Consider the following 15,489-nt stretch of genomic DNA (forward strand, 5'->3'; position numbering starts at 1 on the left):
TGAGCATGAGCAGGGGAGGGGCAGAGAGAGAGGGAGACACAATCTGAAGCGGGTTCCAGGCTCCCAGCTGTCAGCAGAGAGCCCGACGTGGGGCTCAAACCCACGAACCGTGAGATCATGACCTGAGCTGAAGTCAGACGCTTAACCTGCTGGGCCACCCAGACGCCCCAGCATGTTACTTTTGAAACAAATTACTTAAAGCCAGAAGTTTGAAATTACACTGCTGGTCAACTACTGCTTGCATTATGGCAAAACATACAGGCTAAAGGGCTATCCCATTACAAAAACAATTAGAACAGAAATTAATTTCTGGGAGTCTAGCAATGCCTTAAAAATTAAGAAAAATCTGCAAAGATCGATCCCCTCATGCTGTAAAAAGAAAGACAAGCCGGGGGGGGGGGGGGGCGTTGTTGGTGGCAGATTCAAACTAGAGTGGTGAATGATAAGCACATTTGAAAAGCAAAAAGTGTCCTGGAGGTAAAGGCATGTAACAGCCACTACAGTGGGAGGCCTTAAGGTCTAAGCAAGATAGGCTTGCTAAACTTTTTCAAGGAGCTAAATCAGCCCCATATTGGGGGACCATATTCACAGGATCTCAACAAGAGCAAATGCAAACCTGCGTGGAAAGAAAGTAGTGCCAATTTGGGGTCCAAGTATTTCCGTAGATTAAGATCATTAGAATGAGAGTCAAAAACCAAGATCACCAAAACCATATGTCAAAATCAACAGGAATAACAAACAACAGACTTAGACCCTCAAGGGCTTCAAGTATTGGAATTGTTGAATGCAGTCTCTAACACCAAATGAAATTGTTGAGAGAAATTATGAAGAAATCAGAAACATGAGCAAGAAATAAGAGATTATCAAAAATGACCAGGCAGATTAAAAATAAATTGGAAGCTTTGAGAATAGAAAATACTGAAATGGAGAATTCAGTATGTAAGCTTAACAGCAAATTAGACATAGGTGAGAGAAACTTGCTTAATTGGAAGGTGGAGCATTAGGAATTAATCTAAACTGTGGCACAGAGAGTCCAGGTGTTAGAAAACATGATATAGAAGATGTGAAGATGTAAGAATGTCTAGCATATATCTGATTGAAATCTTGGGAGAAGAGAATGGAGGAGAGGCAGTTTTTGAAGAAATAATAGCTAACAATTTCCCAGAACTAAGGAAATATAAATCCATAGATTTTTTTTAAAAGTTGCATAAATGACAAGAAAGCCATATCCAGACACACCATGAGTAATAGGAGAACACATAAGGAGAAAATTTTTTAAACAGAAAAATCCTATCACCTACTTATGGTCAATAATTGGACTGACTATAAACCCCTCAACATCAAAATGGCAGTGAGAAGATAATAGACTATCTTCAAAGTGCTGCAAGAAAAAAAATAACTTTCAACCTAAAGTTCTGTACCCAGCAAAACTATCTTTTATGAATATAGACCAAATAAATATATATTCCATAATCAAAAACTGAACTAACCATCACCTGCCATTCACTAAAAATCTCTTAAGGAATGTAATTAAAGAAAAAGGTAGTTGGCCACAGGCAAAATTTGAGATACAAGAAGGAATAATGAGAAAAGAAAATGGTAAGCATGACAAATTGGTAAGTCTAAATAAGTATTGTCTATATAAAATAATGCCTGGTTTGGGGGCTTTATAAAATGATAGAAATAAAATACTGGGAACAATAGCAAGGAAGTTGAGAGACAGTAAGAATTAAGTATGCTAAGGGAATATGAGTTAAATATATGTTGAAGCTTTAAGTTATACATAAATATTTAAAATACTAGAATGAGTACTAAAAGTTAGAAACAAAGTGTATAGCTTCTATATTAGTGGACGAGTAAAAAAATAAAAAATAAAGTCTACAATCAACCAGAAAAGAGGGGAAAGAGAGGAGGCATAAAAAAGTAGGGCAAATAAAAAGAAAAAAATAAGAATAGGTTGAAATAAACCAGGTATATTAATAATGACAATAAATATAAATGGATTTTTAAATGTCAAAAGACAGACATAGTTGGATTTGAATTTTTTTTTAATGTTAATTTATTTTTGAGAGAGAGAGACAGAGCGTGAGTCTGGGAGGGGCCGAGAGAGAGGGAGACCCATAATCTGAAGCAGGCTCCAGGCTCTGAGCTGTCAGCACAGAGCCCGATGAGGAGCTCAAACCCACGAACTGCGAGATCATGGCCTGAGCCCAAGTTGGACGCTTAACCTCTGAGCCACCCAGGCACCCCTGACTGTTTTAAAAATCCAGTTAAATGCTTTCTACAAGAGACATGTAATGCTTAAGGACACAGAAAGATTGAAAGTAAAGGGATGGAAACAATTCTACATGGGAAACATCAAAAGATTCCTGATGTAGGTATGTTTATATTAATGGACTTAACTTTTTTTTTAATTACTAAGAACAAAGATTGTTACTACATAAGGACAGAGGTTCAAATCACCAGGAAAGATGTAAATTTAAACTTACATATACCTACTAAAATAACTTTACAAATTGAAAGAAATACACAGAGAAATCAATAGATTCAGTATCCTAGTGAGAGATTCTAATTTTTGATCAGTCACACACACACACAAAACTAGTAAAGATTTAGACTTTCTGAACATCACGGTTAACAGACTTGGCCTATTATTCTGCTATAGAACTGTGTACCCAGTAATCGAAGAATACATAGTCTTTTCAAGTACACTTTGGTCATTTATAAAGACTGACCACTTACTCATATTTAAATACATTTCAAATAACTGGTGCCACAGTAGACTACGGTAAAATCTTCATTATTTGGAAATTTAAAAGCACACATATTAAAATACAGATTAAAGATAAAATCCACACTGGAAATTTGAATATACTTTAAAAACAAAAAAAGATGAAAACTCCACATACCAATACTTGTGGAAGCAGTGAGACCATTATCTAACCAAAAGTAATAAAAAGAAGAGATTGCTCAGAGAAGTTATATATATTCTCCACCACCCCATCTTAGAGAAGTACCCATGTGCAGAAAAGCACGAACCTAGGCAGGCCTGCACTGCTGTCCCTGGAAAAGTCTGCTTGCAAGGCCGGCCCCTGGGTGGCATCTGGGAACGTGGATTTCAGGAGGGTTCCCATCATGCCCAGAACTCATAAGAGTGGCTCACTGTGTGCCAAAGCTGCTTGTACAAACAATATGATTTATGTTAAACACTTGCTTTGCCTCTGAGTATTTGCAATTTGAGTAATTCCCAGGCAAAGGCTGTTTACACGATCAGCGTCTGATAAAAAACCCTGGGCACTGAGTATCTAATGAGCTTCCTGGTTAGCATTTCACACAGCAGGGAGGGGGGTTTAATCCTGAGTGTCTCCCCTGGGACAGGACGCTTGGAAGCTTGCGCCTGGTTTCCTCTGCGCTTCGCCCCCTGAGCTTTTCCCCTTTGAGGATTGTGCCTGTGTCCTGCTGTGCTAAATCACAGCCATGAGTACAACTGTGGAGTCCTGTGAGCCCTCCCAGCGGATTATGGGACCCAAGGGTGGTCTTGTGGGCCTCTACACAACCTGTAACCTAACATTGCAAACTCTGTTATGCACACTTAGGGCAGGTAGGCAGCCAAACGATTAATAGGCCCCAGGCCATCCCAGGTACACTTGGTCTAATGCAACCTGAGGCAGGGGTGGGGGAGAGACATAGGGCAGAGATTTGGTTGCTTGTTGATAAAGTCAGTCCATGCAGGTTATGTATCCTGGGGAAGTTTATGAAGCAAATAATGGCCAGAAGTGCCTTCTGAATTGCACTCTAGTTACCAGTGTTACTCACAAGCGTGTGATAATAATTGTGCGCATACACGCGTAAAGATTCTTCTAATTTGTGTAAGATTGGGTGCCAAGCACTGGGGTCAAGATCCTGTGGTCATAGATTTCTCGATCAGTTCTCCAGTGGAGGAAATGACTGCTCCTCAGGTAAAATTGGATTAGCAGACCTCTGTTGTAAAGTCCCTAACCGCGTATGTCGTGTTCCTTCCAGAGACGTGTTACATCAGAACTTTGAGAGTTATAAGCCAGAGGTACAAGAGCTGATCTGTGTAGCTGATCGTTTGGGATCCCTGATGCAGTATGAAACGCCTGGCTTCCTGCCAAACAAGAGAATACACAGAGGTATCCTGAAACCATCCGAAAACGGACAGGTTGCTGACATAAGCGCAAGAATCGTCAAACCATGTTGCGCGTAAAAAAAAAAAAAAAATCATTTGTGCCAACTCATAAATCCCCATTTGATCCGGACAAAACTGTAGAGATTCATTCACACTGAATTCTGAAAGAGAGCTTCCTGTGTGGCCTTGGTGTTGTCGCCACCCTGTTGATGTAGAATATGGGTCTTCAGCTGTGGCTGTGGATCTGACGGCTCGTCCACGGGAGCAGTTTGCTTAGTGTGGGAGCGAGGGAGAATTTGAATCTCCAGTTCTTTAGGAGGCAGAGCTGGGAGGAGACAGCTTCGGCGGGGGGGGGGGGGGGGGGGGTGCCTCTAATTTCCTCTGATAGATGTTAGTTTTATGAAGACTGACACGATTGTGGCGTATCTCTGGTCTTGTTAAATTACCAATACGTACAATTCTTTTTTTTTTTTTTTTTTTTAGTTTATTTTTTAGACAGAGCATGAATGGGGGAGGGCCAGAGAGAGAGGGAGACACAGAATCAAGCATGCTCCAGGCTCCGAGCCATCAGCCCAGAGCCCGATGCGGGGCTCGAACTCACGGACCGCGAGATCGTGACCTGAGCTGAAGTCGGACGCTTAACCGACTGAGCCACCCAGGCGCCCTACAATTCTTTTTTTATACAGTGACTCAAGTTATCACCGAGACTCTGCAGAGTAGGTGAACATCAGTCCCTCGGAAGTGAACTCACAAACCCTTGTTTTCTCAATATTTGCTTCTTTCAGCCATGGGCTTGGCAGCGTTGGAAGTCATGCAAGCTGTACAGCGTACGTGGACCAACTCGAAAGTTCGAATGAATGGGAAAACACGGCTGATGCAGTGGAGAGACATGTTTGACATTGCAGTAAAGTGGAGACGGTAACTAATTAAACTCGTGTTTAAATGGAAATAAACTAGAAGGGTTATCATTGTAAAATAATAGAAGGCTCCTCTGGGTAACAGGTGTCTTTGGCTAGTGGAGCCGACATGAGGTATCATGCGAGTCTAGGCACATCTGTACATTGCGCTGTGTTCACCACAGATGTAGCTCCCGTCTGCCCCACGCAACACCGTTATAGTAGGACTGACTGTGGTCCTTACGCTGTACCTTGCACCCCCGTGACATATTCATTCCATTACTGGGAGCCTGCCCCTCCCACTCAGTCGACGGGTTTCGAATTCTGTTTTGATTACTAACACTATGCCTTGTAAGTTACTTTTTCCTCTCTACAGTTTGTTGGAAATTGCTGGCACCATTATTCTTTGAAACGCCTTCGGCCGATGTTTACAAAATACAGGAACTGACTGCTCTCAAGTTTCCAAGCACATTTTTAAGCGAAGTGTTTTAGACAAAGCAGTCTCTTGGAAAGAGCGCATTATCTGGGGTGTACCTTTGAATGAACTGTAGTGTACTGGTCCCTTGATAGTTGAAGTGTGTGCCTGGCTAACCAGCTATGGCTTAGGGGGGAGCTACTGATACTCATTGACATGAGAAAAATACTACTCTTCTAGTAAACCTGTACTGACTTCCTACTGGCTCCAATTGGAACATTTATTTGGAGTTAGCAGGTTGGTGTGGCATACTTTTAGATAATGGGCCGAGTACTTGCTTTCTCCCCACTCTTTGCAAAGACTCATCCTGTTTCATTGGTAATGCTTTTGAACATTTCTAGGTTGTATAAGGCCTCCATCTTTAACAAGCTCTGGTTTACAGGATTGCTGACCCGGACCAGCCAGTGCTGTGGTTAGATCAGATGCCAGCACGAAGTCTTAGCAGAGGTTTTAATAACCACATCAATTTAATCAGGTAGGAACCCTTTGTGCATCTTTCCTGTTTGCACAGGAGTTTGTTCTAAATAGACAGGTCATGGAGACCGTGGACGAACGACCCTTGATCCTCTCCCGGGGACTTTTTGAAAAGGGCCCACACGGATTAGTTCTGTACCTGCAGGGTCCCGCCTACACTCCTTAGAGTGAGTCCAGCTGCAGGAAGAATGCAGCGCGTGCCATGTTCCCTCTCCAGTCTCTCCTCTTAGGAAGAGACTGTGTGATAATTCAGGTGAACAAGTGTGCAAGGGAGGGGGAGCGGAAGAGACGGAGGAGAGAGTGCAGAATCAGGAGCACTGGCGCCAGGTTGGAAATGGAGGAGAGCGTAGGGACCCACGGGGAGGCGGTCCCCTCTCTGGCTCAGGTGCGAGGTCCTTCCAATAGGCCAGGTGACAATAGGACAGAAAGGAGATGGCCACATTTGGGGGCTGGCGCTGGGGGGGAAGTGCAGGGTATGGGAGTGACTTCCTGTGCACGGTTACGAACCTGGGGTTTGAGATGTCTGTAGGGAATCTGGGGAGCGATGCCCAGGGAGCGGTTGGGTGTGTAACACGTTGTACACACGCATGCCGGTTGGATGTGTCCATCAGTATGTCGGCTGTACATGAAGTTCTGGGAGAGAGTTTGAAAACTAGGAGGCGGGGACAGAAATGTGAGTAAAATTTATTTATTTATTTCATTTTTGAGAGAAAGAGAGACAGAGCGCTAGCAGGGGAGGGGCAGAGAAAGAGAGGGAGACACGGAATCCGAAGCAGGCTCCAGGCTCCGAGCCGTCAGCCCAGAGCCCGACGCCCGGCTCGAACCCATGAACCACGAGATCATGACCTGAGCTGAAGTCAGACACTTAACCGACTGAGCCACCCAGGTGCCCTGAGTAAAATAATATTTAGAGTGGGCAGAGGAGATGAAGCCTGTGTGTGAGCTGGACCATAGGAGAACTACCAGGAGAACCAAAGGAGAGGAGAAAAAGTCCAGGGATTCATGAAGGAAATTGGCATAAAAAGGCTGAACGTCGTAGAAGTACTTGAGGATTTTTCTCCTCATTTTGGCATCTCCGGGCCTGAATTTGGTGCCTCTCCTACCAGGAAAAGCTGCAAGAGCTGACGGGCAATCCTGCCAAGACAGTTCTTTGCTTCTTCCACGCACCGGGTGCAAATAAGCACAGTTTCCAGACTGTTTTGCTACATTATTCTCACAGCTCTCTTACCGTTCTCTTGAATTCACTTGGAAGTTAGATGTTGTTTCCGATACAGTCCTTTCTAAAACGATTCTTAATTTTTTTTTTTTTTTCCTTTCAGGGGCCAGGTGATCAACATGAGATACCTGGAATATTTTGAGAAAATTCTTCATTTTATTAAAGATAGGATTCTTGTTTATCACGGGTAATCGTTCAATTTTCTTTTTCACGGTAATCGCTAGCTTTGGTAGAGTTTACAGTAGTTGTATCTGTGAAACTTGAAAACTAAGCCTATTGACAGACTAAACAAAGTCTATCAAATGTTGACACAGTGTTTGGAGTTGTAAAGCCTTTCAGTAATGACTTACCAGCCTTCTTTTTTTTTTTTTTTAATTTTTTTTTTAACGTTTATTTATTTTTGAGACAGAGAGAGACACAGCATGAACGGGGGAGGGGCAGAGAGAGAGGGAGACACAGAATCGGAAGCAGGCTCCAGGCTCCGAGCCGTCAGCCCAGAGCCTGACGCGGGGCTCGAACTCGCGGACCGCGAGATCGTGACCTGAGCTGAAGTCGGACGCTTAACCGACTGAGCCACCCAGGCGCCCCTTACCAGCCTTCTTTTAACAGCTGTACAGAATCCATGAAATGTTTTAATCTTACGATACTGTGACTTTTCTCATCTCCTTCTCTGAAAAGCAGGACGTTTCTTTGAATTTCTTTGTTAGGGGTTTCAGCCGTAATATTCATTCTCTCTCACCTGAAAGGCCATAGAGTGAACCCACAGTGAACAGAACATGGGGAAAAAAGAATTCTGAATGGATAGTTATCACCAAGTAAATATAAAAGTGGCACAAAAACCTAGCAGGATATTTCCGTTTGAGCAACTGTAGAAAGGAAAAAAAAAAATTCACTTCTAATTTCAAAATTGGTCTATGAGAATCAAGGCGTCATCACCAAATTATGACCAGAGACCCGTGCATGTATATACGACCACTGGCCAGCAATCTGTTCTGTTTCTCCGTTTCACCTTCTAGATGGGCTTCTATCTGTTTTCTTAATTGTCATCTGCGGCCCCAAATTCATTAGGATTAAACCATCCCCATATTCAGAAACTTTTGTTTGGGCCCACCATTTTGACTATGGAGCTACTCATAATTGAGGTTGATTCATTAAAGCTTAAGGTAATAGCAAGGAATAGAATTGTATATTACATTTCTGTATTAATTTTACTTGCCATCTGCCTCTGTCTCTGTCTCTTTTTCTCTCTTAAAGAGCTAATAATCCTAAAGGATTGTTGGAAGTCAGAGAGGCTCTGGAAAAGGTGCACAAAGTAGAAGATCTCCTGCCAATTATGAAGGTAAGTTTATCATCAGAATCCTGGTAGGTGTTTTTAGGGAAAAAAAACACAACTAGAGTACTTTTTAAAGAAGAGCTCATAACCGTTTAATGCATGTGTATTAATAGTGTGCTAGAAGCACTTTAAAATTATAAACATTCTGAGGGGCACCTATGCGGCTCAGTCGGGGCTGAGTCCCACTTCGGCTCAGGTCATGGTCTCACCGCTCGTAAGTTCAAGCGCCGCATCGGGCTCTGTGCTGACAGCTCAGAGCCTGGAGCCTGCTTTGGATTCTGTGTCTCCCTCTCTCTCTCTGCCCCTCTCCTCACGCTCTATCTCTTTCTCTCAAAAATAAATAAACGTTAAAAGATAATAATAATAAAATTATAAGCATTCTGAAAACACTAACGGAAACACCCTCTGAATAATAACCCAAATCACATAAAACACAGGCATCAGTCTCAAACATAAAAGCAAAGCTGTGAGGAAGCAGTTGATACGGGAAACAGAAGGAAACTTAAAAGTATATACCGTTCAATTCTGCTTCTGGCCACAGTGGAGTACTTGATAGTTGACTGCCTTTCCATACTGTAACAGTTATAAAACTCCACAAAATACAAGGCACCTGTTTTCAGGGGTTGGCAATTACAAGACTGTGATTTTTGAGGAAAGGGAAACACTTTCTGTGAGCCCCGTGTTCACCCCAGCCTTCTACCTGGGATTATTTACTAAACCACTGTGTATGTGGAGCCTAAACAGAGTTTGGTGGTCTTGCTGAGCTAAGGAGGCAGAGATTGGAGTTGGGGTCTGCCGAAATGGCTGGAGTTTACGGGGCAGAGTACAGAAGAGGAGAGAGCGGCTCAAGGTGAGAAGTCCCCAGAGGTCAGCATGGGCGTTCCTTGTCACGCTTGGCTGAGAGCTGGGCTCTGCTCGCTCAGTGAGACCCAGAGGCCCTGCAGACAGTGGCTGCTATGGGCATGAGAGCTGAACGGAGGTATGAGCGGTTTTATACCAGGGTGTGAGAGCTGAAGGGAGGTAGCCTCAGTTTTACACCACTGAGAGACATTGGAGTTGTGACCTTGCCAGAATGGAGGGATCCTGGGAGCACCCTGGGCATTTACTCACAACCCCAGAAAGGACACACCATAGGTATAAGACCACCTAGAATGAGGTCCACATTCTAGGACAAAGGACAATTTCTTTTTCTTTTTCTTTTTTTATGTTCATTTCCTGAGAGAGAGAGAGAGAGTGCGAGCAGGGGAGGGGCAGAGAGAGAAGGAGATACAGAATCTGAAGCAGGCTCCAGGCTCTGAGCTGTCAGCACAAACCCCTATGCAGAGCTCGAACCCACCAACCGCGAAATTATGACCAGAGCCAAGTTGGACGCTTAGCCGACTGAGCCACCCAGGCGCCCCGAAGGACACTTTCTGAATAGATCACCCTAACAGAAAACCAAGTCTAAGAGGATTAAATGGATCTGCTCGTGATTGGATTGCCTGCCAAAACAAAACTCAACACCCTTTAAAGGAAAGAAACATAGTCTAGACTTCTTAATTATTAGGCAAAGGAAGAAGCAGGAGAACGTGACCCATAACCAAGAAACCAAAACCAGTTAACAGGAACAGACCCCAGGAGATCCAGAAGTTGCAGTGAACTCTTTTAAAGTCTTTGTTTCATTAACATGTTCGAGGACTTAAAGGAAAACATGAGCACAATGATGAAGAACCTGAGCAGGAGAATGGAAACTATAAAAAGAACCAAAAGAAAATTGGAGGACGCCAAAGTCAGTGGTGTCAGAGAAGCCGCTACTTTAGTTTTGCATATGGCCCAAGGTTTGTGTGCCAGTCCTCAGCTTTCCTTGTCCAGAGGCTGTCTTCCAGATCGGGACGCCTTATGAGGGTCGTCGTCGTTCCTCAGAGGAGGCCAGAGATGGAACACACTACTCAATAATAATACGGAGAAAGGGTACTGCTAACACACAGCAGCGGGGGGAACTTCAGAAACATTATGTGGGGCAAAGGAAGTCGCATACAGAAGAGTATGATTCCATTTGTAAGAAGTTCGACTGATCTAGGGAGACAGCAGAACAGTGATGGCTTCTGAGGAGTGAGGTTTACCTGAAAGGGGTAGAAGACTTTCCAGAATGATGAAACTACACTATATCTTGACTGGAATAGTGGATACATGGGTGTATTTATTTGTCAAAATGCACCAAATTATACATGTGAAGTTCATTGTATATAAATTTTACCTCAGTGAAACATACATAAATTAATTTTCTGAGAGATTTGAGCCAGTATCATATGATAGGTAGATAGGTAGACAGATAGTAGCAATAAAAAAGAAATAGAATTCTCATGATTAAAAAAAAAAAAAATCTCCGCTAGATAAGACTAGTAGATTAAAGACAGTTGAATATCAAATACATGTGAGCTGGAAAATCCAATCAATAAATTCTCCCAGAATATAGTATACAAGGACAAAGAAATATAAAATATGAGAGACGATGAATGCAGAAGATGAAGAACGGACCTGATAGAGATCAGAAAGGAGAGAAGAAAGATGAAGAAACAGAGCGGTTAGTCAACAAAAGTAATAGAAGGAAAGCTTGTGGAGAGATGAAAAGATCAATGCAGGGCCTCCTAGATGTTCAGCATGATGCTCAATATTGACACCTAGACACATTCTGATAAAATTTGGGGACTTCAAGATTAAAGAGAGTTCCTCAAAAACATTAGATGTAGAGGGGAGCCTGGGTAGCTCAGTCAGTTGAGAGTCTGATTCTTGATTTCGGCTCCAGTCATGATCTTTGTGCTGAATGTGGAGGCTGCTTAGAATTCCCTCTCTCTCTCTCTCTTCCTTTCTCCCTGCCCCTCCCTCTTACTCCTTTCTCAAAATAAATAAATAAATAAATAAATAAATAAATAAATAAATAAATAATAAATAAAGGTAAAAAATTAGACATAGAATTATGATAAGATCCAAAAACTCCCCTTCTAGGTGTATATTCAAAAGAATTGAAAGCAGGGACTCGGATATTTGTACACCCATGTTCATGGCAGTATTATTCACAGTAGCCAAGAGACAGAAGCAACCCAAGGGGCCATTAATGGATGAATGGATAAATAGTATGTGGCATGGCCATACGATGGGGTATTGTTCAGCCTGAAGAAGGAAGGGAATTCTGACACAGGCTACAGCATGGATGAAGCTTGAGGACATTAGGCAGAGTGAAATAAACCAGTCACAAAAGGACAAATACCCTACGATTCCACTTATATGAGGTGTCCAGAGTAGTCAAATTCATAGAGACAGAAAGTAGAAAGATAGTTGCCAGGGGTTGGGGGAGGGAGACAGAGTTTCTATTTGGGATGATGCAAAAAGTTCTGTGGAAGGTTGGTGGTGATGGTTGCAAACAATGTGAACTTTCCTTTTACTCCTATTATTTTATTTAAATCCAAGTTAACATATAGTGTAATAATGATTTCAGGAATGGAATTTAGTTGTTCATCACTTACATATAACACCCAGCGCTTATCACAAGTGCCTTCCTTAATGCCCATCACCCAGTTAGCCCATCCCCACCACCCAGCACCCCTCCAGCAACCCTCAGTTTGTTCTCTATATTTAGAAGTCTCTTATGGTTTGTCTCCTTCTCTGTTTTTATATTATTTTTGTTTCCCTTCCCTCATGTTCATCTTAAATTCCCCTTATGGGTGAAGTCATATGATATTTGTCTTTCTCTGACTAATTTCACTTAGCATAACACACTCTAGTTCCATTCACATTGTTGCAAATGGCAGGATTTCATTCTTTTTGATCGCCAAGTAATATTCCACTAGTAGTGCAATTGCTGGGTCGTAGGGTAGTTCTATTTTTAATTTTTTGAGGAGCCTCCATACTGTTTTCCAGAGAGGCTGCACCAGTTTGCATTCCCACCAGCAGTGTAAAAGGGTTCCTCCTTCTCTGCATCCTGGCCAACATCTGATGTTGCCTGAGTTGTTAATGTTAGCCATTCTGACAGGTGTGAGGTGCTGTCTCATTGTGGTCTTGATTTGTATTTCCCTGATGCTGAGTGATGTTGAGCATTTTTTTCATGTGTCTGTTAGCCATCTGGATGTCTTCTTTGGAAAAGTGTCTATTCATGTCCTTTGCCCATTTCTTCACTGGATGATATGTTTTTTCGGTGTTGAGTTTGATAAGATCTTTAAGATTTTGGGTACTAGCCCTTTATCTGATAGGTCATTTGCAAATATCTTCTCCTATTCCGTTGGCTGCCTTTTAGTTTAGCAAAACTAAAAGTGTGCAGACACTTATTATCTTGATGAGGTCTGAATGTTCTTAATGCCATTGATCTATACATTCACAAATGGTTAAAGTGGCAAATTTTATGTTACATATTTATTTTAACACACAAAGAGTAAAAAGAACATCTTCAAGCCTCCAGAAAAGAAACAAAAAGAAAGAAAGAAAGAAAGAAAGAAAGAAAGAAAGAAAGAAAGAAAGAAAGAAAGAAAGAAAGAAAAAGAAAAACTAAGGAAGGAGAATTTCACTGATGCCCAACTTCCTTCCAGCAGCAGTAGTGGATTCTAGAAGACAACGAAGGGAAATTTATTTGAACCTACTTTACCAGTGTTCAAGTGTGAGGGTAAAATAAAAACTGTTTCAAACATATAGTTATTTAGGAATTTCACCAAGTGTAGATTTTCTTTGTCAAAATGATTGAAGGGCATATATACTCTCACCAAATAAGCCCAAGAGAGAAGAGAACATGAGATGTAAGAAATCGTGGTGAACAAATAAACCAATGAAATGAATTGTTAATACCTGATGTTTAAAAATATGTATGTCTGGAATTAAAATACTGGATAATGTCAACATTAGAGGTTAGAGAAAGTAGAGAAAGGAAGTAAAACTGTTACTAAGGTATTTGTTTTTTTCAGTGAGACAGTATAATCACTGACCCATGATATTGACAGAAAAATGCATGTTTAAAATATCTACACGAAAAATTTAAAGGCAAACACTGAAACAACAGAGATGCGACGTATCATCGTCTAGACCTGTAGAAGGCAAGAGAACGGCATAAAGAAAACAATGTCAATTCAACTCAAAGCTTAGAAAAAGAGGGGGATAAAAAAGTAGGCGGGCTAGGAAATGTAGGTAATGACAGTGACAAGTCAACGTGGTGTTATAATTGATCCCCTCAGTGAAAGACTGAGGATTTCGGACTGGTTTTTTAAAGCCCAGCTATATGCTGTTTACAGGGAGAAAGGCGTACCAGGCAAAAGCTAATGAAAAGAGAATGTGAGTGTAGCCTGTCACTATCAGAAATACTGCAATTCAAGATGAAGTATACTTACGGGGACAGAAATCATTGTTTAAAAGTATAATCTATTAAGAAGTTACAATTTTACAAACATTGCCTCTACCCCAGATTATAACTACTCAACAATTTGGCAACAGAAGGTGGATATTTTTTTTTTTTTCAATTAATGGTTTGAACTTTAGTGTAAAATGTGAATCAGTGTTCTCCTTATAGCTAGAGAGGTTTGATGTACATCAGATGAAATTTAAGAAATTGACATGAAGAACCAGAACTTATCCATTTCTTTTTTTTTTTTTTTAAGTTTATTGGGTTATTTTGAGAGACAGAGACAGCACGCATGGGGGAGGGGAAGAGAGAGAGGGAGAGAGAGAATCCCAAGCAGGCTCCACACCGCCAGCATGGAGCCCGATGCGGGGCTCGAACTCAGGAACCGTGAGATGGCCTGAGCCAGAACCAAGAGTCGGGTGCTCTACCAACTAAACCACCCAGGCGTCCCTCCATTTCTTTCTTTCTTTTTTTTAAATGTTTATTTATTTTTGTAAGAGAGAACATGATAGGGGAGGGGCAGTGAAGGAGGGGGACAGCGGATTCCAAGCAGGCTCCATCCTGACAGCACAGAGCCCGACACGGGGCTCAAACCCACCAACCATGATATCATGACCTGAGCTGAAGTTAGACGCTCAACCGACTGAGCCGCCCAGGTGCCCTCTGATCTTACCCATTTCTGAGGAATGAGAGCAGGAAGGATCAGGTCATGAACAAAGCAGCGAGCTAATACTCTGCACACCAGGGTCCACATTCACCTCTTCTACTGTCTAAGTCCCAGGCTCTTATCTGCTAAGAGCACTGATTCTGTCCAGGCCTGTTGCAGGGGTTATTGCAAGGGCTTGATGCACTGACGCAGTGGTTCCCAACCTTCTCAAAGCTACTCTAGTATTGGGGTGCCTGGGTGGCTCAATTGCTTAAGCGCCCGACTCTTGATTTCATCTCAGGTCATGACCACGCGGTTTGTGGGATCAAGCCCCACGTCAAGCTCTGTCCTCACTGAAGAGCTTGGAGCCTGCTTGGGATTCCCTCTCTCCTTCTCTCTCTCTCTCTCTCTCTCTCTCTCTCTCTCATAATAAACTTAAAAAAAAGCTACTCTAGTATCAGACGCCTTCTTCACTGCATCCAAATGAAATTCATAGAGACTATATCACACCTACGCAAAATAATTCTTTAAAAGGCCAACGTAGTGCCATAAAGGAGGTCTAAATGGTAAATCATTTGTAATAGAATAGCATCTGTGTTAGGATGTTGGATTCAGGCACGTCTTCACAGAAGCCAGAAAGAAGTAGCTGGTTGCTTACTACACCTGCGGAAAAAGGGGGGTGAACAGGGCAGCTATGAACGCAGCCCCACATCAATGTGATTTGCTGACTCTGGTATCACGAGCTGCTGGTGACAGCGTTTTCTGAAATGGTAAACTTCCAAACAGTGCCTAATATCCTGTTTCCCCAGTTGGATGTGCTGTTCGCCTTCATGGAAAATTCAGCGTGGATTAAAACTATGTTAACAAATATTTAGTGTCTAAGTGTGAAATGGAGTCTGGTTCTAGGCCCAAGTAACTATTAAAATATTATTTTAAATGT

The 15,489-nt window shown here is 42.2% G+C and overlaps 1 protein-coding gene across 6 annotated transcripts in view; it reads left to right on the forward strand.

Moving 5' to 3' along the window:
- The window catches only part of TTC13 (tetratricopeptide repeat domain 13), an 80,154-nt gene that overhangs the window by 52,738 nt on the left and 11,927 nt on the right, over positions 1–15,489 (forward strand). For all 6 annotated transcript variants that reach the window (XM_025915061.2, XM_086679690.1, XM_086679691.1 and 3 more), the window contains 5 exons: positions 4,024–4,154; positions 4,936–5,068; positions 5,904–5,996; positions 7,315–7,398; positions 8,466–8,550. In XM_025915061.2, coding sequence (XP_025770846.1) covers positions 4,024–4,154; positions 4,936–5,068; positions 5,904–5,996; positions 7,315–7,398; positions 8,466–8,550 — 526 coding nt within the window. The remainder of the gene's footprint in view (positions 1–4,023; positions 4,155–4,935; positions 5,069–5,903; positions 5,997–7,314; positions 7,399–8,465; positions 8,551–15,489) is intronic.

The sequence above is a fragment of the Puma concolor genome, chromosome D2 (genome assembly GCF_028749965.1).
Source record: "Puma concolor isolate L17-30 chromosome D2, mPumCon1.1.hap2, whole genome shotgun sequence".
Classification (NCBI taxonomy): domain Eukaryota; kingdom Metazoa; phylum Chordata; class Mammalia; order Carnivora; family Felidae; genus Puma; species Puma concolor.